The 25,587-nt window shown below is 41.1% G+C and overlaps 2 protein-coding genes across 3 annotated transcripts in view; both read left to right on the forward strand.

The window, feature by feature from the left end:
• Positions 1–25,587, forward strand: part of LOC134028942 (putative uncharacterized protein DDB_G0292636) — a 384,233-nt gene that overhangs the window by 228,519 nt on the left and 130,127 nt on the right. The window lies entirely within an intron of this gene.
• lsamp (limbic system associated membrane protein) overlaps positions 1–25,587 on the forward strand; it is a 266,689-nt gene that overhangs the window by 145,932 nt on the left and 95,170 nt on the right. The window contains exon 2 of one of the 2 annotated variants that reach the window (XM_062472856.1): positions 24,706–24,790. In XM_062472856.1, coding sequence (XP_062328840.1) covers positions 24,706–24,790 — 85 coding nt within the window. Of the gene's footprint in view, positions 1–24,348; positions 24,791–25,587 lie in introns of those variants that run through there. The other variant, XM_062472855.1, reaches the window with a different exon arrangement.

The following is a 25,587-nucleotide window of genomic DNA, read 5'->3' on the forward strand; positions in this document are numbered from 1 at the left end:
TAATTAAGACAGTAATGGAAAGAAGCTAACTTAAATTAAACCAGAGTGTCACTACAAACCCTCAAGGTACAGGTTTAAAATGACAAAGACATTCTGTTTGCTGTAGACCTAGTTTTTCTTGTTTCTGTTGATTGACAGTCTTAATTTTATTTAGAGAGATTGGAACCTGTAAATACCATGGTCATTTTGAGTGGGGATTCATTTCAAGGGCACAGTTACAATTCAAACTTCACATATGGAGCTGCAGATCTGCCAAACCATGTCATCTGAAATGGTTTCAGTCAAATTGTAAAAAAATTGTTATTGGAACCCAAATTGTATGCACAATGTCACAGCAAATTTTACTTTTTATGTTTTATAATGTTTGCCCTGCAACTCCCAGTTGCAAGTTGCTGATGAAGAAGCAGGTAATTGGAGGTCTTGGAGAGGATACTTGCTAATTGAGTTGTTGATAAGTACTTTTCTGTAAGACGTCCCTCTTGCCACAATGTCTTCCTTTAAGATCTCAGGGAGGAGAGAGAGTTCAACACCAGGCTACACAGGCAGGTTTGAATATGGCTCGACGAGGTCCCCGCCGAGTCGTCTCTTCATAATGCCGTCTCAGCCGCACTCAGGAAGCCTGTTTGTTCTCCTCTGCTGGATTCCAGCCCGCCAAAGGCCAGCTGATTGGTTGATCGCGATGATGTGCCGTGTGCTGTATCTTTGAGCCATTTCTCTCACTGTCAGGGAGCATCATTCAGCCACATCGACGGTTCCTACGCCTGCAGGCTCAGATCGTTTGAAAGGCCTGCAGTGGTGCATATGACCAGATGCCAATCACAGAGTATGCTGACGTGCTTTGTACTTTCAGAGAACAATCAGGGCTGTATTAGATTGGTTCTATGTGAACGTCTCTGGGCTTGGTGTTCAGGATGGTCTCCATCTTTACAAGATCACCAATTCCCTTTCAAGGCAGAATAAAGTTACTTGGATGTCTGTTGGGTCTTTCACACACCAGACCACCACAATCTGCATAGATTGTATTGGACTGGATAGGATATCATCAATATCCAGTTTCTCAGTTTTTATGCTGTGTCTGTCGGCCCTTTAGGTTCTTCTGTAGATGCTCAAGTAAATGAGTAATGCATAGATACAGGAACCATTCAGCAGCCTTTGTGGTGAATAATGTTAGTTTATACCGTTGGAAGTAAAGTTATGCTGCCTAGCAGTTGTCAGACAATTTCTGCCACATACAACCTCCCTCTAGCAGATGTACTCGTGCCAGTATTGTTCATAAACATAGTGTTCCCCAATTCAGTTCTATTCAATCAATTCAATTCATCAATCTATTAATGCCAGTACAAAATGTCATTGTGTGTTTTCTTTTATATTGAACACATTTCACAGCACAGTTGATATACTGTACTACTATGTGGTTTGGTTTGTTGAACATGGTGCTTGTGATGACAAAAGCACTCGGACAATTACTGGGACATAATCCGCCAGTAAATAACAATGGATAAAAGTGTGTGGTAAATGGCAGACATTGTTTTTGTTCTCCTTGTCAGTGCAACAAGCTCACCAGAGAACACGCCTGTCCCAGCTCCCACGGCCATTAAAGGTCATGTAGTTAAATGGATCAAGATAAGAGGGCAGTGTGGAACATGGCTTCTATTGATGTTGTTAATCTATATACAGTCATGTGAGTCATTTGCCTGGTTCTGCATGTCTATAGTAGTGGGTTAATAGTGTTAAAGTATGCATGATGTATCTATAACTCGTCTTACAAGAATTATGCTGTACAACAGGAACAACCGTAATGTGGACTGAAGTGGTGTATGTGTACACAGTGTTGCTGTGTACAGTGTCTGCTCTCTGAACATCTAATACTTAATTTGACTGTGTCTTTGTAAGGATGAACACAAGGTCATGGCAAATGTAAATATCTTCTAAAGGTTTAACTAGCATTCTCAGAATTAGCTGATTAGCGCTGCGATGAAAGTCCAGCACTCAATATCTGGTCTACAATGGAGCCAGCCAGGCCATTTATTCTTGTAGACAAACCAAAACGCTCCTCGAGAATACAAGTCATGTAAGGTGCACCTAGCCGGTTGACCTCTAATAGGTCTATTTAAATATACAAAGTGAATGGAAGGTGTCGTGCTTTGGTTAGACCTTTGAGAAAAGGATAATTGAGTTGGTGGATTGGCACAAAAGAGCACTTTAATCTTTCTAACTCTTTAATGTAATCCAGAAATCCCCTGTCTTAGCAAAATAAGTTAGAGGAGTCTTTGGAAATCAAATGCTAATGTCTTCCACTTCCGGTGGCCAAGGTCATCGCTACCTAAATCCCTGACTGCCCACGTGTCTCACCAAATATTCATGATTGACTATTTAAAGCCACAATCCAAAGGTGCCTGCATTAAAGGACATTGATCGGACCTCACTGGTTTGAATGAGGGAGCAGAGTGAGCCTAATAATGAAGAATTAATAAGTGGAGTATACTTGGTTTCCTCAGCCAAATAAGTAACAATTGGAAGACAGCTTTGATTGATTTTCTGCCACCGTTTGTTCATCTCTGAACACAACATGGTCTGGTGGTTGTAGAAAATCTTATGACAGGGTATTCCAGCTTGATAGTTGGTCCTGTTTATTCACATTCAGTCCAACCAAATGTAGCGTTTTGGTTGATGATATTGTAATTAGCTATGGTAAACTCATTTAATGTAACACCTTACATTGTGAACATTAACTATCATGTAACTAAACTGCAAAATTGAAAGAAACAAATTGTAGGTACATAGGAATTGCTATAGATTTGCATAGTATTAAGCGTTGGTGGTATTGTTTATTGCAAACTTTTAAGAAGGCATAGGATGGCGGCGGGGTGAAATGGGTCAGTAAATATTGCAAAGGGGCATCGAATGCCAGTGAAACAACTGAGAAAAAGCTATGTAGTTGCATGGTTTTTAAATATACATAATGAAATTATGGTGGTGAGTGGGTGTATTCAAGCTGTGTTCACAGGTACGTGAACAGTGTTTCACTGGTAATAGTTTAGTAACAGTTTAAGATTTGAAGGCGGCAACAGAGCACCCACACCTGAGATGAAGCACAATACAGCTCAAGCTCGTTTTATTACCTCACATTACGTGAACACAATAGAACCTTAATGGAATCCAATGTCATGCACTGTGCCTGTTAAACGGATTAGCCACCGCATGTATCCCCTAAACACTCGCCGCCTCCATGTGTGACACAGCGTCAGTGTGACAATGCTTCTGAACTTTCCATAAAGAGTAAAATATTTACAATTACTCCATCACAGGGAGGAGACTCTCTCCCTCGTCTTCTTGGGCTGCACCCTGTGTGCGTGATTAGCTGTGGAGTGAGAGAGCGAGAGAGCCTGCAACAGTACGATAGCATCCGTCTCTCCCCGTGTTTTTCTCTGGAACAAAGGCAAGTTGTGGAGCCAGGGTGCTGCTTGGTGTTTGCCTGTGTCTGCGTGTGTGTGTCTGCGTGTGTGTCTGTGTCTGTATTGTATGGGTGCTTGTGTTTATGTGTTCCTGCGTGTGTATTTCTGTGGGTGTGCGTGGAAGTGAGCTCAGCCCTCTGTCTGCAGGAAGGAGCTCAGAGTGACAGCTGTCTGCATTGTGAGGCACTATCTCCTGAGCAAGAAGGGGAAAAAAGAGAGAAAGATTTACACCCACTGACATCAAATGTTCAGTGCTATCAGTGAGGAGAGACATAAGGCGTTAGTCATAATGTATTCCCATCTTTGAATGCCATCAGAGAGGGAGATGAGGGCATAAATCTGGGAATCTGGGTTTAGTCAGACTGGCTTCTTGAAAGAGAGGGCCACCCCAGTATGTCAGCTACGTCTTCTTTTAGATGACATCACTCGCTCAAATAGACGATGCTTTCATTTTTAAGACATGGGCAATAAGGGATTATTTAGACTGGGATGAGTGAGCTGTCTAAGCGGTTCTCAGAAGATGGAAGAATTTCAAATTTGGAAGTGATATGAGGGAACTTAGGACAAATCTCACCAAAGCAACTGGAGTGATTCAAATGTAGGATTGCCTGGTCATGAAGGATCCTCTGCACTGTTCAAAACTTGAAATGCAGCAAAGCAGAGGTTCTTCTCTATTCTCCCTTTACATGTTTCCCTTCTCTTAGTTTCTTTCATCACATTTTCCTCCTTTCTGCACCTTTCTCTCTCGTTCGGTATTCACACATTATTATTTGGTATCTTGTGAGAAGTAATTGTGTCTGGAAAATGCTGTGAGGGCCTGCAGCACACAAGGACTGTTTGGAATTGAATCCCACTGTCTCGGTGGGATGTTGCAGTACAGAAACATGAGTACCTTATTGTAAGGGCCTGAGCGTGGTGGAGGATCTCTAACTTTGAAAGATGCTACAGGAGATCTTGTAGAGGTCATTCTAGTATGCCTGCAGTAGCGTGTTGAGCAGAATTGTTATGAACATTCACATGCACACTCTCATACAAACTATGCCTCTCTCTCTTTCTCAATCTCTTTCTCCATCTCTCTCTCTCTTTCTATTTCTTACACCCCCCACACACTAACCTATCCATCTACACATTCAGTCACGGTGATGACACATGATGACTCAACCTGAGTGAACCTGTCGAAGTGTGTCTGATCCTCAGCCTCCTCGTACACCAAGTTAAGGTCGACATAGAGTTTATGGGGGACAAACCAAAGTACCGCTGTACTGTCTAGCGATCGGTAAGACGTTAATTCTCAAGAAGCGTTAAAAGGAATCGATGTGTCTCCGCTCAAGACGGCCAGAGGGGCAGATGGGATGTTCATTCTGACGGTGACGTTAGCCAGCCCCACAGGCGGGGGGAGCGAAAGGCAAGCAGGAGAACAGCTGGGGGAGTCAGACAGCAGAGGAGCACAGGCCCCTGACCACGGACACACAGACATATGGATGGGCCACGGCTGTCCACCAGTCCCAAATAATGATGGATGTCGCTGCCCGCCACTAAAACACGCATGGCATCTAAATTCACTGACGAGGCACTGCCGGATAGGGAAACGAGGGATGATTTTATTGTCTCTGACGTTGGTATTATGGCACGAACTTGATGAACCACCTCTAAAATGACAATTAGGAGATGTATATGACTTTAGATCATCCAATTTAGATAATAGACTAAATTAGAATGAAGATCATACAGTATAGTATATAGTATATAACCCACAAAATCTATGTATTGACCGTTGCTTTTTTATGAGAAAAAATACAAAATCTGCATACACAACAAGCATTTGTCTGTATAAATATGATATATATACGCACACATATTTATGTTTATTTCAACCAAGTTCAGCAAAGCTCTCTGCCAAACTTTCTTGCAAAACAGGATATCTGTAGTGATCAGTCTTGTAACTTTCTGGCTATTCATCAGCTCCATGCCTCTAGAACAACAGTAGTTATTGTGTGTGGGTTTGGTAAGCTTGGGGAGAAGTGTGCTTCAGCCTGTACATTACCCACACACTGATGCTCTGTCCTATACCATCAATACTCCATTGTCTCAGTCACCATTCTCATTTCTGCACTCACACAAATGCATGCTAAAACACATAGACCAGACACAAACAGATAGATGTCTACATTGACATGCACACACAGTTGGGAAAACATACGCACACAAATGCGCACACATGGACACTTCCTGAGAGAACTATTGTGAGGACACACACATACAGTACATATGCATGCACACACACGCACTTCCTGTGAGAGAGTATTGTGAATTCTTATTTCTATAGAGACAGCACTGGTTAGGCCTGTAGGGGTATGATGGGGTTCATTCTCTTGTCTTTCTTTGTTGCGCAGATCCACTGAGAGCCCACTGTATCAGAGTCTAAAGGAGCCATTGTGGAATGGCTTTTTTACTACATTAGCCATTATAGAGATTTTTGAGTAGAGTACAGTATCATCTTATTATTCCCCAGTGGGGAAACTGCTGCTACTGTATATATATTACAGTAGCAGAGATAAAACAATACAATATATATATGAAATACTAAATTACATATACACAAATATAATACACAGTATACAGTCGGGATGGGAACCAATACTATAGAATTTACATTATGTGTTGTTTTTTTTGGTTATAATAAATAGACTAAAGACTAAATACAGGACATCAGTTACTGCATCACTAACTGCCCTCCACTCTGTTTAGATTTCTATCAGATTATTTTCCTAAAAAGTGTGTGTAGATGTTAGTCTTTTTCTCTCTTCTCTATCCCTCTCTCTCTCTCCCTCCCCCCTCTCTCTCTTGTTCTTCCCATTCTTTCTCTGTGTGTTTTGAACCAGCCTTACTTGTTTCCACCAATCAGTCAGGCATTCAATCACCAAAGCAGCAGTGTATTGAGTTGTATGTGATAGATAACCACACAGACCTACCATCACCAGGGGCCCCCTAGACGTTGTAACACTGATTCCCTAACAGGAAATCTATGCGAGTCTGAAAACAGAATAGCAAGTAGTGAAAAGACAAGAAACATGTGGGGAACATTGAAAATCGGCAGTTGTTTGACGTTGTCATTTTACTTGACTGATATCACTCAACATTGACTGCAAAGATGATGAAAAAATTGACTGGATCCATACCAAGTTGGCTGCTTAATAATAGAAAAGGTCATTATTGTTTTGTTCTGTCAATTAGAAGTTCTCAGACCAGTGCTCATACCAACCAAAGCCTGGCAATTGTCAAAGACTGTAGGAGTTGACATTGCTAAAGTTTATTCCAGCCTTTATTCAAAATGGAAACTATTGTAAACCTGTTCCTATACAGATATACACATGTGCATATTGCTTTGTCTGCCAAAAAAGAATGCAACCCTTTGTCTTCTCTCCGTGTGTGCCACGCTCTCGTCAGTTCAGAGCGGGCATGTGAGAGAAGCTGGCTAATGATCTAGTCCTGAGTCGACACGCGTGGTGCTTGTGCCGGGAGGGAGGAGAGGAGGAGGGGAGCAGTGAGTGTGGGGGTGACAAACCACAGGATGTGAGCTTGGCAAGTACTGCCGGGAGGCTGCGATTACGCCGCTGCTGGATCCGACGCCTGGCAGAGTCACCATCAGTGCGGTATTGTTCCCTTAATGCCATCGCGACGCAAAACAAGGCGCCTTCATTGGTCGGCCTGGCTGAAGGGGACAGTCAGCGTACTGTATACCGCTGCACGCCTATGAGCAATACTTCAAAAAAACGACCCCCATGGGCACTCAAATGTCTCCCCCCTCCTGCTAAACAGAGAAAAGAAAAGATAAGAAGAAAAGAATGGGGGGGGGTTCTGGTGGCTTGTTGCATAAGCAGCTCATCTGGGCACCATCCTAGAGGTTTTTATTTTATATTATTCACATAAAAGTACAAGGCTGACAGAATGTTCAAAGTGTTCAGGATCAAAGAGGAACATTCAGTTTTTTGACTGACTAGGGGATTTAATCTGGGGTTACCCTGTGTCAGACTGCCTCCCCCTCCTTTCCCTCTCTGTTCCAAGGTGCGGCTTGTAGGTAATCTGCCAATGAGAGCTATAATCGGTTACAGCAATTTCAACGCTGAATTTTCAAATATATAATAAATGACTAATTAAAAGGGATGTTGGTTAGCTGCATAAATTAGACCTTTGCTCCTTGAGAATGTGCTTGTGCTGTACATCCGCCTAGTAAAATGGAACAGTTAAATATTCAATTTGATTCTTTTCATTTTCATTGCACTTTGCAGGAATTTACGACTGGGTAGTTTGAACTCAGCACATGGATCAAAAAGGACTTAGAGCATAGATCAAGGGGATGGATCACCCATAATGCACATTCATTCACTACTCCAAAAATGTAATCTAACAAGACTGATCAGGCTCCAGGGATATATATATATATATATATATATATATCACTGGTAACACTTTATATAGGACTCGAATAACTGTCGATACATTTTTAAAAGTTAAAGTTAAACCATGCATTCACAGCGGAAGTGCAGACTTTTCTTGTCCATAACCCCTTTTCCTAGTTTTACCAGAGAACTGCGATCAAGAAGTGATACCGGTCACTTGTCAAATCTCCTGGACTGTCAGACAGGGTGAGATGGTCCTTCCAGCAGCCTGTAGAGCTCCATACAGGTTTGGCAGCACTGTGGATTAATTACCTTCTATTATTCCACTGTCTCACAGATCATATGTCATTGTCTGGCAGCCCGTATCTAATCCAAGAGGAGAAGGAGAGAGAGAGAAATGAAGAGAGAGCATCAGGAAGAGAAAGGGAGAGGCAAAGGGAGAGAGCGATAAAGAAAGAAAGAGAGGGATTGCAGAGAGTGAAACTAGCAGTGTTCTGCAGAGCCTAATCAGAGCCCTGTCATAGAAGACACGGATGATGAGAAGAGGGCCAGAGGTTCTTGTGTACCCAGAGAATGACTTGTCAGTCAGGACAAGCACAAGTTAACCCTGCCTGGATTGTTACATACTGCACCTGCAATGGCGGCCAACATTGTGACTGAGGGGAGTGGAGATGCTGTGGGTCTCTTCACTACTGTAATGAGTGTGACACATGTCACTCAAGACACCGATGACCATGGACATGCACACACACAGACACTACACGCACTCATGCACACACACATACAAATAGTTATTTCTTATGAAACTATGTCGACAACAGTACAGGGTCCCTACTTTTGCTGACATTTTCAGAGCGAGTGTGAGTGTGAGGGTGCATGTCCTAAATATCTCAGGATCTCTCCACAGTGCTGGGGCACCTCCTCAGGTCATGCTTATATAGAACTGGCTAATCCAGCAGAGAGAGGAGACTGTATGCGTGTGTGTGTGTGTGTGGGTGTGTGTGTGTGTGTGTGTGCGTGTGTGCGTGCTTGAGTTGATGCATTCTTGAGTGTGTGTGTACACGTGCATGCCTACTCGAGTGTGTAAAAGTGTGCGTGTGTGTGTGTGTGAAGTGAAATGTGGAGTGCCGGTGGTCCCTCCGGCTCTCAAAGCACAGTTCAGCCACTTTGAAATGCAGAGAGCGTTGGGCCTACTGTTGGAGACTGCTTTTCAGATAGGAGCTTTTTTCAAAGCCATTGAGGAGGGAGAAATCTGGCGAATGGCAGACCTTCGTCGTACTGACCAGCTGCCAGCAAGGGCCTGATCTCTTGGGTGGATATAAATAAATGAGATTGGGCTGTGGAAGCCACATAGCTCTTGCTGTCTGAAACCAGATATTGAGTGAGCATCACCAGGGACAATAGCCAATGGGAGCCACAGACAGCATAAGATAGGAGACACGTGCATGGTCTGGAGCCACATCCGAGATAGCGTCTCTGTTCAGGTGCTTGCTAGGACACAAGGCAGCGGGGTTAGTTTCTACAAAGGTAGAACGAAGCCCCCAAGTTGGATTGGAGGAATGTTTTCAATGTCCTTCACGTCCCCTCTACCATGCAATTGAAATGTAGTTGTGTGTCTCTGCGTGTGTATGTAGTTAAAAACTGGAGAGAGAGAGAGAGAGAGAGAGGAGAGAGAGAGAGAGAGAGAGAGAGAGAGAGAGAGAGAGAGAGAGAGAGAGAGAGAGAGAGAGAGAGAGAGAGAGAGAGAGAGAGAGAGAATATGGATTTGAGTTGAAGCCATTGAACAATTTTCATTATATGAGCAATTTCATGGCCAATAAACCAATTCTGAATCAACTGTTATCCCATAAATATATGGCCTGAACTCATCCAATAAGCCAATTACTGGATGTTTTTATTTAAACCCAAGCTAGCCAGGGGAGATGCTTAGTTTAACAGGACATGACGGAAACAGGCTGAGACATATTACCATGTATAACTAGCAGACGTATTGTTGTGTCACGTCTAAGTAGAGTTGTTCATATATTTCGCCTTATTTTTGCAGTCACCAGCTCAACATTTAGTAAACAGTAGCAGTCTGATACCTTCTCTTTATGTTCTCATGTGTTTCCTCAGCAGCTAATAACTCATCTTCACTCCCCCTAATCAAATGGATCTGAGGCCCTACTGTAAACCACTGAGATGATTTAACAGATGTCAGCATTTGCCATTAGTGTTATGTTGCGATGCCGAACTACTGGATTGGTAGTAGTAAGTCCACATCAGGAGACCCTGATGTGGACTTATGGATCAACACAGAAGTACAGATGCTCGGGCTTCTTTAGCTACTGTCACACAGAGCCATTATTCCCCTCTCACTATGAAAATCTGATGATATATTTGTTGCACTGGTCCATTTTATCTTGTGATTTTGTGAAGACAGACCCAGACACAGATGCACAACATTTCCTGGGACTATATATTAGAGTTATGTACAGTCTGTCCTCTGAAAAAGCTATACTTATTTAAATAAGTCTTTGAAAATGTACATCCTGAAAGTGGTTTTGCCACAATAGCAAATTGTGGTCACAGGTACCACGTTAGTCAGAATAAGAAAGACAACATGGATATCATTTATTTTAGAACTGTCACTATGTGTGCTCAACAATGGTTTATTATCTTCTGGAGCATATCCAATTGCTAATCCAATGACTCTCCGATTGTTTGTTTGAACCAAACTGTTTTCCACTAAACTGGACAAATATGCTACTACTAATGATCACATTTTAAATACATAACACAAAACAGCAGATGTACAGAAACCACTTTTGTATCTAAGCCTTTATGCTAACTTCTCAGCCTGAGAAATTGTTCCATGTCAATAATTAGGATTATTGCTTTGCAATTTGTGTGTGCAAGTGTTAGTGTGTGTGCAAGTGTTAGTGTGTGTGTAAGTGTGCCTTGTTTGTGTGTGTGTGTGCATGCAACAAAATGGTACTGAAATGGTGTAATCGTGAAACACCCCTGCAGGATCTAAGAAACAACTGCGGGTATAAACAATTTAGAATTCATATAGTCAAGATGGAAAATATTAGGTAATGGAACATGGAGTTGGGAGTTGGGGACATTATTTATGACCAAATTTGCATGCTATGCCTGTATTTGTTGTGCAACAATGCACTTAAGTTAATGAGATTTCTGCAAAGATTAGCAGGGAGCTTGGGGTATAATAGCCTGGAGCCTCTTCAGCCCATTTTGGACAGTATACTCATTAAGTACCATATTCTTATCCATACTGAGAGCTCAGACCTGACCCTGCTGTGGCAATTACAAAATTATGAACTAGTCAATCTTTCCCTGTTAAACTAATTATAGTACCTGCATTTTAACACAACCATGTACAAAGTGTGCTCTGTGACAGTGATGTTCAATTATAATGCACAGAGCTGGTCTCTGGAGCTCAGGCTATCGATTCTTTGATCTGGAACAATGCCAAGGGTTTAACGAAATGTCCCTCGCGGTCCTAATGTCAACCTTTAACACAGATAGTTTGCCACCCCTTTCCCAATACTTTGTGATGCTGGAATGCAGTGTACATATGAGAGCATTATCTGTTGAATGTCATCGGGACTGATCTCTGGTGCTGAATGATGCAAACATTATAACACCTGGCTCCTTTGCTCTTGTTCTCTTTGTCTGCCTTTCTTTATACTTCCTATCCTTCTCTCTGCCCCCCCCCCCCTCCATGCTCTCTCTCCCACTGTCTGTCTTTGCCTGTCTCTCAAATACAACACATACTCATTGGAAAAAACTGTGCTTCATGTTTCGTTGCTGATTCACATAAAAAGATCAACACAACCTGCTTCACCTGGGCTTGCATGTTCTGAACCTTTTTTTTGCGGAGCACTTCCAAGAAGACTTCATAGGGCAGATGAAAGGCAGGAGCGTGGACCTCGGGTGCACAGATCCATGTCAGGAGCCTCACTACACATGCCTTTCAACGGCTTCATCTTTCTTTCAGGGGAACCTGGAACAGAAGTCATTGGCCAGACCCCATGTAAAGCACAAGGAATCCGTTTCTGTGTACATCACAGGCATGCATCTCCTGGGTGTGTCAGGGTCTTTGAGAGCTTGTCACCTTGATCCAAGTGCTTGAGAGAAACCAGTCGTCTTTCTGTCATGGGTAATAAGACCCTTCGCTGTGAAGTATGATAGAGTAAAACCTTGTAATTTGGGAGTTTTTGCCATGGACTCAAACGTTGATTTTGGAGAGTTACAAGAAAGTGTAACTTCTCTGTTGTGTATAACAGTAACACTGGCGGCTGTTTGAATTTATCTTGGTGTGACTGCCTACCCCTGAGGGTTGCAGTATAGGGCTCTGGGCTGTAATCTGACATAGAAGAACCACAGGCCTCATTCTCATTGTGAATATTAAGGAGTCTTTACCATGCTAGCAGAGCAATGCAACAGCTGCTGAGAGACTGGTTTGGACAAGGACCCCATGCCCTCGAACATTCACTCCATTGGCGCTAGTGGCCCGCCTCAGGTGACTGCCAAGGCTTTGTGATTGGTCCCCTGAGAAGCAGGAAGCCCAAAGCAGGCTGTGCTCTGAGAGGGTGGCCAATGTGTCGAGCCCTGACAGACAGGAACTTTCAGGAAGAGAGAACAATGCAGTGCTACTCATTAGGTTTGACGCCTGTTGCCGTTATCCATGGGGACATGTGTAACTACTACTCCTCCTGCCCCGCTCCCTCCTTCTGGAGATATATCCCTCCCTACCTGCCTTCCTGCACACCTGTGGACCATGCCAGATGTGTCTGGATTGGGTTTACGGCTCCATCTGTTCCCTTTGGTGAGGTCAGCTCTCAGTGTAACTCTGTCTTGGCTGGGTACCCATAGTTAAGATTTAACTGGAGACCTTAACAAAGATTGACAGTGAACGCGTTTCGTTTTTTTGGAAGACATATGCCATGAGCCATGTTCTTTAGTAGCACAGCTAGTATCCCATCGACATCTGTGCCATGGAATTTTCTTTATATTAATGACTAAACCTGAAATTATAAGAAATTATTATTACTCCTTACAAGAGTAACAAAATACTAAACGAATTGCATTTGATAATTATGTTTGAAAGCAACTCCAATAAGTTTCCCTTCTTAAAAGTTTAGACAGTGGTGGATGAATAATTTATGAGTGATGCGCAAGCTTAACCTTTAAAGGAGAAAAATACAAACACCTAATTAAACTATCAAGCTACTCTTTGGATTAATGCTGCATGCAACTGTGAAATATCTTATCAATTCAAACAGTAACAACTGAAGCAACAACAAAAGTAATTTTCTCTACTTCAATAGACTTAATATTGGAACACTTCCAAGAGCAAATCAAGGACTCAAGCAGTAGGTCCCTTGACTAGGTTTTCTTCTTCTGGTCTTCTCTCAGTACCTGCCTGTTTTCACCACTTACAGGTATATCTTCTCTCCCTAGTTGCATTGCACCCACTGCAGAGTAATAAGAGGCAAGGGAAAACAATTATTATAAAAAAGTATTTTACATTATGAATGACTTGCTTAAAGGTAAGCATGTTCAATGCAACATGGTGATGAGTAATAGTATAGTTATGGTAATTGGTTGAATTAAATTGCCATGGTTGAAAAAACTTGGTTTAGTCATCAGTTATCACTCTGAAATTGCACAGCATTTAAGAATGTTTAATCCTTGTGTGGTTCTCCAATTTATGCTACTCATCCACTGCCTGATGGACCCCCAAACTGTATTGGGGTTAAAAACAATACAGCCATAGCAATTTCTCTAAACTTACACTCAACTTGGGTTGTGATAACTTGGTGCAGGTTCCTGCAAGCCATTTTGTAGTTATACACATTTAGTAGGTTACAACAATAATAATTTGAACTGAAAGTTTAGGTTGAGCAAATACTGTATCTTTGTCCAGAATCTACAATGTGAAATATTATTAATAATATTAATATTATTACTGCAATATCAAGTGTCTGTGAGTGTTTAAATGTGGTCGATGATGGACATCTACATATCAACTGCTGAACGCTAACCTTTAGCCTGCTTAAAGCGTGGGTATTTTTTGATTAGCAGAATAAACACTACCGAGACCTTACTGATTGGTTGTTGCGGTACTGTGGAATGTGTTCTCTTTTTTAGGAATTAAATATATGTACTTTTAAAACCTAATTTGCATATTATAAAGTAATCCCTAAAACTGTGAAAACTCCTGAGGGAGATGTCAGTTATTCACTGATTAAAAAATAGACACAACCAATAGCTTTATTCATCCAGTCTTTGATAATACATATAATAATACCTTTAAAGCAATGCAGCTTACAGTATATCTGCATGTCAAACTGTATTAATGTAATTTTCTTAAGAAGGTTGTTAAAAATCTTCAGTAAAGTATAGTTTCACCTAGGCCTATTATAAAAATAGCAGTTGACGTGTTAATGCATGTTATGATGTAAATTGTCACTTAATGTGTAAAAGAATCATGTTTGACAGTGAATTCATTTGGCAATGCCTGTACTGCACATGGTTGGATACTTTTGTGTCATGACTTTGGTTCAGTAGGGGAACCTTTTTATTATTTTTTTTATTTTTTATTATATATATTTATTTATTTTGTCTAAAGATGTCTAAAGGTTCTTACATGCTGTTCTCTTAATAGTTAGACCTCCTAATTTAAGATGATAAGATGAAGACCAGGGACAATGTTCTTATTAAGGTTCAAAAAGAACTTTTGCATGAATCAGATGTCAATCTCTGATTTAACTACAAACCAACTTTTCTTTTTCATTCACTTCAGAGATTTTGCTCCGGTAGTGACCTGATTCTTTTGAGGCTTTGCTTTTGTTCCTTCATTCTTCTGACTTCAAATGAGGATTTTATAAATGAGACAGGCACAACTGTCTCTGCATGTCTGTCTGTGTCTCTGTCTGTTTGTCTGTCGTTCTGAGACAAAAGTTTACCGTCTTTTAATTTGTTGGCTTAAATTAATCCTATATGAAAACTACAAAACACTGAATCATATCTCAGTGAAAAATACTTCTTATTTGAAGGCTAATTTGAATTTGAACTTATTGTTGTATGATTTTTAGATGGACATCTGAAAAGCAACATTTCCACATAAAAGCAAATCTGTTTTTCTTTGATTTTCAGACTTGACAGAGACAGAGAAAAATTTGCTATGCTGTTTTAAACCGCATTTGGAAAGAAGCACATTCTTGCTCTTGTGGTTTAGTTTGTCCCCTTTGAACACCTTCCAAATGACCGTTCTGCAAGATTCGTTATATTTATACAACAAATAGGGTCATAAGGGAGGCCTTTGAGGCTAATTGAGAGAAAAAAACATTTTTTATCAAGCTAAAGATGATAGGGTACATGTAAACCACAACACTTTAAGGTGCTATCTTTATAGCTTGACATCTATTATTCATCTCATACTTGCAAGCTCTGCATCCCCAACCAGAATCAGCAGCTAGTCTTTTTTAGATATTGAATAGGATCACAGTTGATAGTTAAAACCAGTATTCAATGACAAACAGAAACAAAGTCTCACACATGGCAGATTAAAGCTCAATCCACTCTGCTCAAAGCAGGGTCGGTAACTTGTGAAAGTATGTTTTTAGGGTTCTGACCGACTCACTGATTGTGGGAGTTTGCAGAGGTCACCAAACAACCTCTGCCTAACAACAGTGCTAGTCTTCAGACACCTTGTTTCATGTAATTAGTGTGGTGTGTACTCGGTGCTTATTATTCTGTTATTTATGAAACCGCAGGGCATTTTTGAGCCACCTGAGACCAGCCGAGCGTGAAATAAATTAAAACCAACTTGAGATTAGAGAGAGAGATGGGGAAAAGGTAAGGGAGAGATAAAAAGAACATTTTCAAATGTTGTGTCTGCTTCATGTATATTTGTGAGTCTTCACTTGTGTGACTTAATATTAATATATCCTGCCAGTGTAAACAAATAAAAACAATGAGTTGCCATACTTAATTCAGTGATACTTCCATACAATATTGATATAAATCAATTCTTTACAGAGAAACAGTGAAGTTGGAGAACGACATTCGGTGGGGATGTTGTGGTGAATTTCATACTGTTGATGATACTGTCAACATTTTTCTGCTAAAGGTTTTTTCTGGTACCATAATGATGTGTGTCAACGCATGTTACAGAGCAGGGTATTGTATGATTTTAAACCAAACTTTATAGTCCTGATGTTTCAATGGAACCAGTTGGGATACTGAAGGAGAGGTTACTATACCTTAGGTTGGTGCTTGAACAGCGTTGGACTGTGAAGCAGTAATCATCCATGGTGTGACGGGTGTTGCCGGTGCCCTTGGCTGGCTGGCTGTGGTGTGGGGTCAGCAGATGGACCTGGGCTGCCGCTGTGCACCCCTGGATTGGACTCACCCTCGTTTACTGTCATCTTCACACTGTTGTGGGTCATTCTACGCAGGGCAGACTGAGTAATAACGCTGTGATGGATTATACGATCGCTGTGTGTGTGCGTGTGTGTGTGAGTGTGAGGACAGGTCACCTCTGCAGCACACCTGACCTTATCCATGGCTTCCTGGTCCATCTCCAAACCCCCAACATCAAGTACCAGCATCCAGTTCCTTTCGCACTGAGAGCTATTAGGTAGAGCCTGGTGCTTCCAGGTGGTGTCAAAGGTAGAAAAGTATGAGGAATCACCTACAGAAGTCGTGTGGAGATTTTTTGTTTGTCAAAAGATCACTTTACATTAAGGTTAAAAACACACACTACCATGTAACTACATGGCATTCCTTTCGTAACACTTTTGATCCAAATGCTTGTAATAAGCATGAGTTGGTATATAGTTGTATGGTCATCAATTTAAATGTACTTAAATTAATACGTTATACTGCTTTTGGTTTGTTATTTTTATTTTTTCATTTTTTTTAAGAAAAGTAAGATTAAAGTTTGTAGTAAAAGTCAATGTTGATGCCTGGCCCCTACTATTATTAGTGCTTTATACTTTTTATGGCATCCTAATTAGAAAAGAGGGGGGAGAGTGCAGATTATTGCTGAGGCCCTGCAGATAGGCCTGTGGGTCTTCTGTCTCCAGAGAAGTGCTTTATCGAGGGAATCCATCTATTCAAATATGGAGGAGCCCTGCATTATTAATCTGTGACAAGGACAGAGAAAGAGGGAGAGAGAGAGAGAGAGAGAGAGGGAGGGAGGGAGGGAGGGAGGGAGGGGGAGGGGGAGGGGGAGGGGGAGGGGGAGGGGGAGGGGGAGGGGGAGGGGGAGGGGGAGGGGGAGGGGGGGAGGGGGAGGGGGAGGGGGAGGGGGAGGGGGAGGGGGAGGGAGAGGGAGAGGGAGAGGGAGAGGGAGAGGGAGAGGGAGAGGGAGAGGGAGAGGGAGAGGGAGAGGGAGAGGGAGAGGGAGAGGGAGAGGGAGAGGGAGAGGGAGAGGGAGGCTAGCAATAATGGTATGAACACTTGCACTGTTGAAGGATTGAACAAATGGATGCTGTGTGTGTGGCTCTATCAATGCGGATGTGCATGTATGCCTACGAGCATGTGTGTGTTTGATAGCATGTTTGGTTGAAGTGTCCTTAGCTGTGACAAGTTGTGTTGTTACATCTCCCCTGAAGGTCTCCATTCTGTGGTCACAGAGGCGTACCACATATTGGGAACAGATTCTCATGTGTGGTTGAGTCAGTCTTTACTACTCACCCATGGGTTAAATCCCCCCTCGGCTCCGGCTATCGGCCACTCAATTGCCAGCCAATATCCTATTTACTAGTCTAACGGAGCTAAAGCCAACCACAATATTTTTTTTCTGACTGAGAGGGCTTCAGTTGAACACCCTCAAATGTCCCAGTGTAGTAAATGTTGCCAGTGCATGGAGTGAATATAACAATTGTTCATATCAATGCTTTGCTCTTCTCTTAAATATAAATATTGGTTAAAAAAAATATATTTTCACTTCATTTCCACTTCATTTCCACTTCATTTAGGCTACTCCAAATACTCAAGGTTTGCAGATTCCAAAATGTGATACTGCCCATCATTCTAGATCCTCCAGCCGTAAGTAAACGGTGGGTCAATATCACCTGGGGGAAAAGGTTCAGCTTTATTCTAAAGATGTGCCTCCAGCGATTCAGAGATTGATACATGCTACAACTCAGCAGGACATCAAATAGCAACCCCTGACACACACAAAAAAATACAAAATAAACTCCAACAGGAAATATGTCAACATTGATTTCAAATGCAGGCCACATCCCCAGCAACGGGATTGTATTCATTGTGTTCAACTGACCTTAAAAATAACCTTAATACTTTTGGTTGTTGACCTTCACGTCCCTTCAAGCAGTTGGCAGTTTGTTTTGGATCACTTTTGGGCTATAAGCTCTGCACCTTCCACTGTAGTTTAGATTTGACAATTGATGGGTAGAAGTATCATTCAGATAAATAAGCCATTGATAGATCAACAAACCATAAACACAAGTATTTCTGGCTCTAGCTCAACTGCGGAAAGAGCTGAACAAATGAAGAATGCAAGAGTTTGGAGATGGTCAAGGAAACTGTGGAATATGTCAACTGTACTGTTATTAACTTGATGTGTTGATAGTACTTCATTATCTTTTTTTTGTTTTTTATATCTAGTTATTTCTTTCTCAGTTTCTCATACTGTAAAAACGTTTTTATGAAGTGATAGCTCCAAGACAGATCTGCAACTAACTTATAAATCAGGATCATAATAACAAATGTGGTAAAGAAGCTGTGTTGAGGAATAATAGTTCAATTAAAGTCTTAACATAAATAATTGTATATGAAGTTTGTACGTTTATGGTAAGACTTTAATTTACAATGTTAGTACCTAGGATTAGCAGTATTTGTTTTACAAAAATGTGGCATAGTGGGGTGTTGGCCTAACAGTTAAGTGAATAGTACAAAGTGATTAAACAAGATTGTTATTTATTATTAATGTCCACTTACCACAAGCCACAACCCCATACCAAGTTTCACTTGTTTAACAACCTATACCACATAAACATAAATAAATGTAATTACACAGCAGGTCGTATTTAACTGCGGTAACAATAGGTATTGCTGAGTACTTGCATGGTAGTTAATATACGCTTAATATTTGAGGGAAATGTTTTGTATAAAGGTTTGATATAAACGTATGCATGTCCTATTACAAATTCACCCTGAACAAACTCAAGCCAAATCCCCGACCACAGCTAGTGTGCACGGCTCAAATGTGCATGTCTTCTGTTAGAGATGAATAATATGTGAAAGGCTGACCTAAGGGTCATTTCAAAGTAATTCTGTAGAGAGGATGGAGATGCTGTTGCTGTTGAAGTAGTGTGTGAGATCATTTATGGTTGCAATAGATAATGGTCAAATGTTGAGTAAGGTCAAACCCTGACCGTCACACCTTTAGAGTGATTCAGTGCCTGATTAGCTTTCCAATCGAGAGGCCAGCACGTCAGAATCTGCATTTGCATGGTGATTGACCTGAACTGCATCTATTTCTTTGCCCTAACCGCAATGATAATGGAATCAATTGTTGCAGGAATGATGGAGAAATTCTTCAGTTACTCCTGTCTGCCCTCCTCTGGATTCTGAACAGTGAATTATTGTCCATTCTCTTATGACTTTCCATTTTAGAACAAAGTCCATAAACTATCCATGTGTCACATCAAAATGAGGGTTTCACAATGTACAAAAGTACAGTATATAGAAATAGTGATTGTATGAATGCACAGACCCTATTGGCTACAGTTCAAATTTAATTTAATAAATGCAAGGATGTATGTTTTCTGGGGCTACATAATGCATCTGTCTGTACATTTGAGTGCTTGGGTATGGCTTGGTTAAACACTTTGGCCCCCTGGCCTTCAAAGAAACCTTGTATCGGATTCATTCACAGGTTTTTGCTGACCGGTATCTTTTGTTGCAGATGAGGGTTTTCTTCTCTGAATAAAATGAATACTCTCACTCTGAGCTTTGGGGGTTAGAGGAGGACATGGTTTCAAATAAACTCAACTGAAAGAAAGTGTGTGTCTGCATTTCTCACTCTGACACACACTTAATAAGCATTTTTATTTTAAATTCTTGAGCATTTTATTGAGGTTTCCATCTGATACTTTAACTTATCTTGACCAACATTTTTGGTTGTTTGCAGTTCTAGGGTGATGAACTATGTTGGGTGGGTTGAGACCATAATAACTTTCCTCAAACCAAATATGAAGCTGTGTCTTAGTTTAAGAGGAAACACTAACAGAAAACACATTGGAGTTTGAGTAATGTTCTTGATCCCAACACAAGTTGCAGAAATACATATTTTGTTTATCAGACTTGGCATATAATCAATCTGTACGGCAAGTAAGGAAAAATAAACCTGCTCGCCATGCGTTTAAATATGATGCGTTTAGACAGCATATGGCCTCAAGTCAGCATATACAGTAGATCTCTGAATCACTCACAAGACAATGTTTAATGGGGGCAAAATCTCACCCTGACAGATAGATACCTTGAGTTTAGTTTTAAAAGCCGGTGTTTGCACATACTCTATACATTAAGATGAAATTCCCGTGGTGCCACATCTTAAACAAGTCTAGAGACCTACCCATGTAGCCTTCTGTCGATTCATCAAAGATAGGCATATGGCATGCCCATTCCTAGGTGTTAATTTCTTTGAAAGAATGATTTTTGTGCAGTGCACACGCCACACGCACATACATCCACACAGGCCAAGGTGGGCCTCGTATTGCTGTGATATATTGCTGAGTACGTAGCCGTTTTTTTTCTTGCATATCATGCATTTTGCCGCCACGGCTTAGGCCTGAAAGAAATGTCAAGGTAAATTATGCCTTTACTCCTTCTCTGCACAAAGAGAATGAGACTCATCAGTGCTCCCACTCTGTAGTGGGCGTGTTGGTTAAGGTCTGCCATTCCCCTGCTGACACAGGCCACAGGTTCTTTGATAACAGGAGGATCTCCAGGGCGGAGCCTCTCATTGATCGCCCGCAGTGCTGTTGGTGTTACAAGCCAGTTTGTTTTCAGATAAAAGGTTATGCCGCTGCAAGGTAGTTCAAGCCAAATCCAGAAAAGGTTTCATAATGGGGCCCTTTTGGTTTGAAAGTGCCACTTTGGTTTGGTATTTGCTATGTTGACTGGGAGGATGGAATATTCTAACTCTATAGAGCCAGTTCCTGAACACGAGGAATGAAGGGCTGTTAATTAATTCCATACAGGCTTCATTATGCCACTGTCACTGCAGTTCTTACAATGTCTGACATACAATTCTTTGTCACGTTATAGTAAAATGATGTAGGCTATGATGCATATATGAGTCATTCAGTTTAAGAACACAGACACATTTTAATGATAAGTTGCTGTGTACCATACAAAAGAGGTTTTCAGGAGTCTCTTGCTGTGTGTTTGTGCGTGTGTGTGTGCGTGTGTGTATATATGTGTGTGTGTGTGTGTGTGTGGGTGCGTGTGTGTGTGCGTGCGTGTATATGTGTGTGCGCACACAAGTGATTCCTTTTTTTGTCTTCCATCCCACAGTAGGGAACATCTCAGTGGCATGCTAATGGATCTCTGTCGTTCAGTGTTTGTGTGTGTGGGGGGAGTAAGTGTGTGTGTGTGGGGGGAGTAAGTGTGTGTGTGTGTGGTTTCTTCAATCCAGGGTAGTGTGAAGGAGGAGGCTCCAGAATCACTGGCCTTTTGTTCATGTTGGGTGAGTATAGCTGATACAGGAGACATGATTAATAGATATTCCAACCATAGCACACTGATGCATACTAAAGTATTCAGTGGCTAATACAATAAACTAGTTCAGTATTATTCAGCACTTTATTCACAAAGTAGCATTTGGTTTGGTTAAAATGTTAAAATTGTATCTTATCATTTTATGGAAATATGACAACTATCTACTTTCCAAAGTAACCAAAGTATTGGTTGAAACACTGGATAGTGATTTGGATTGGTTGGACAGCTCCTGTGCCCAATTACCCAACCACTATGATGGATTGTTATATATATTTGTTATGTTTGAAATGCTACAATGGACAGAATCAAGTGTTTACTTTCAGCTGTCTGGTTACATACATGTATTCTTTATATCACACTCTCAATTTCTGTCACTGACGTGGTGCTCTTATTTTCCTGTGGTAGAGATGTATGCTGTTATTGGACAAAGGCTTAGATTCCTGTGGTAGAGATGTGTGCTGTTATTGGACAGAGACTTAGAGGGACAGATACATTGTTTGTTACTTCCACCTCCATCTTATTACTGAGCAGGACGGATAACAGGTGTGTCGTCGTCAATGGTGTGGGATTCTTTTTGTTCTTGCAAACACTTTGTCCACACACACTATATGTGAGATTCTCCTATTTTCATCCATAACTGGAAGTGACTGGATTTTAATCCTTGTGTGACGTTCATAGTTTTGTTCACACCCAACGCTTGCTAGTCTGATGGACTCACAACATTGTTTGGTTTTCAAAACATACAGCCATGACAATTTATGTAAACAAACCTTCGATTTGCACCGTGCTGTGGTAGTGTGGGGAGTGTTTTTATTAACAATGTATCAAAATAATGTATCAAAAGAATGTATTGTGATAACATTCCTACAAGTAATGTTGTAATTTATACATATTACAAAGCTTATACTTTTAAATAAAGCAAGGAACAGTCAGAAAGGTAAGATGACAAACAGGTTATTGGTGCTGTGTTGAAACAACAGACCAGGGAAGTGGAAATAACAGGGAATGCACACAGCAAGTCATTTGAACTTTTTTCACCTACACACAAACTTTGATATTACCACACCTAGATGTATGTAATATAAATGTTTAAGGTGTTGGGGGCATAGTATGAAAAAAGTGTTCTTGTACAAGTTCTTCACAGAAAATGAGCTAAGGCCAATGAGTATCAGGTTGAAAAGTATTTGTTGTATACTTAATTATTTTCGTAAATATTGGAAATGGGTCCTACATACACAACACAACAATTATACTTTCTCACTATGGTACTTGTAACTATTTTTTAAGCTGTAGATTTTTTTCAGGTTGAACCACCATTGTGTCATTTCAAGAAACTGATATCTAATGTTTGCAGATGTCTAGGGAAGTTGTTAAATTGTTAAACTGTCTTCCAAAAAAACTAAACAAACAAACAAAAAAACATTCAATTGGGTTTAAAGCTATAATAATCCACTGTATGTGCAAGTGACAACTAGATCCTTGAATGTAAATACCAATGGTTCTCAGTTTCCAAGGAAATCATCCAAACATTCCATCTGCTTTGCTGTAATGGGGAGACTAAAAAGGATGGCAGGTCTCCTCTACAGTTGAAAGCATTTTAGTGCTCTGTTTAAGGCACTAATATTAGCACTTCCATCAACTCTCCAATATTAATTATCTCCCATAATTCCCTCCAATCTCCAGCAGATGCGGTTCCATTTGGGCTAATCTTTCTCATAAGCCTTGTCGCAGCACACTAAGAAGTCTCTGCTTGCTAGATTTTTGCTGGTAAAACTAAAGCAACATAGCAGTAAAACACTAATGTTGAACTACAACCAGTTGCATCACCTAGTTTTATCAGAAGATCATACTTTGATCATGCTTTAAAGCAAATAACCAAATGTTTATGTGTTTAACTGCATGTTCCTTACTGCTAATTAGGTATATGTTAGACATTGCAGATCATTTATTTATATGTATATATATTATTTTTTCCCCCCGTGAAAATATTAAATAAATCAAAATGATGTGATTATACTAGCAATTCATTAAGCTAAGATGATTAAACATTAGGGCATGGCCTATTAAATTTGTTTTCCTGATTGTCACAGAGCCTTCATTATTGCATTTACATTAGTGATGAAGTTGAGCATGCCCTTGTAACTCTTGGCCTTGGTTCTAGTGACAGCCAGGCAAAGTGATTGTAATTATCATCACTGTCATAGGCACAGCCAACGTCTAGACACAGTTTTATTGCAACAGATTGGACCTGACCCTGTAAATAAACAGATTGTTTTTTTAAAGCCTCCAGCTACTCTCATCATGCATAGCACCCTTTTCGACTGTGATTTAGCATTTCAGTCATTTAGCAGACGCTCTTATCCAGAGCGACTTACAGTAAGTACAGGGACATTCCCCCGGGACATTTTGATGCGGGACATTTTGATGTATGACTGCAATCATTCAAATCAATTTCAAGTACATTTGTTACACAAAAAAACTTTAATAGAACAAACCAGTCACTGTTTTTCTCCTCTCCTTTCCTCTCCTCTGAGCTGTCCTCTGCAGTTGTGTCTTGCAGAAAGGGACCTCAGATGGTGCTGTTGTCGTGACAACCAATAAGGGAGCATCAGACTTGCATGGGGTGGGGTGTGTGTGGGGGGGGGGGGGGGGCAGCAGTGCGATGTAGAAGCGGGGGTGGGGTAATCTGTTAGAGCGAGCACAGGAGCGAGCGCAGGAGCGAGAGCCACTGAATGGAGAGAGGGCTGACTCTCCCTCTCTCTGAACAACTCACAGGCTGCGTGCCACTGTCTTTACGCGGGAGCATAGCGGCTCAGTGGAATACGGTCTTTGCGCTTAGAGGGTTTACGGAATACGTTTTTACTTTTTTTATCCGAGGCTTTTCCTGTTTGTTATTTATTCTACAATAGCTTCACTTTATCCGAGAAGTATCGGAGCGCGACTTTTATTTTCCATTAAAGTCCAGAACAACACTTTTATCTTGGATCTACCACACGTCCCATTCGAAATGGTGGTCGGTAGGAGATCGTGTTGGAAGCAATTGCAGGCTGCTTTTTTCAGGCTCCTATGTCTCATTCCTACAGGGTTCCCGGTGCGAAGTGTGGATATGCAGCGGGCGAGTGCGACTGACAACATTACCATCCGGCAGGGTGATACAGCGGTAATCAGGTAGGACTCCGTCCAACTTTCCTCTTCATTCGCTGCATCCAAGTGATGCTGCGGAGGCTCTGTAGCCTTCTGTATGTAGCCTCATACAAGTACACGACGGTCATTCTTCTGTTGTTGTTTGAATTGTTTTACTAGGCGGAGCGAACCATCTGATTTAAAACGATGGGTTGCAATTTATGTGCACTTTTAAATTGAACTCGAACGAAGTTTGAATACTTGGATGCAAATGAAGAAGGGGCATTAGGAACCTTTTTCAATACGTGGAAGCCTACCCCAATAAATATTTTGATTTAACTGGCATAATATAGCCTAGTATAATATATAATATATAGGCAACTGTAGCCTATAGCCCACAAAGAAAATATGTATCGATTTTAAAACTAATTCCCGTAATTTGTCACAGATTCAAATTATGTCGTCCAAAGTGTGCTAAAAATAAACGCAACCTATCGATAGGAGACCACCATATTATATCTTATACGCTGTGACTGAGAACATAATGTGCGTCACACTAAAACCCAGAGATGCTTCTCGCGGATTAGAAGGCTGTTGGTTTTATTAAGCAAGGGAAGGAGTGATCTGAGGCTGCTGCTACGAGGCTCCTGCTTAAAATGTTGAGGTGAAGAGAGTATGGGACGGGGGGATAAGAGGGGTAGGCTGAAGGCTATTAACTGCGCCGTTAGAGTCCTTGAATGCAAAGTAGCAACTAATATCTTCAACTACAAAAACTCATCGTAACTGACATCGGCTAAGTGTTCATTGGGTCAGGTTTGTCGGGAAAGGTCTTACACTTAATC

This window comes from Osmerus eperlanus, chromosome 11, assembly GCF_963692335.1.
Source record: "Osmerus eperlanus chromosome 11, fOsmEpe2.1, whole genome shotgun sequence".
Taxonomy (NCBI): domain Eukaryota; kingdom Metazoa; phylum Chordata; class Actinopteri; order Osmeriformes; family Osmeridae; genus Osmerus; species Osmerus eperlanus.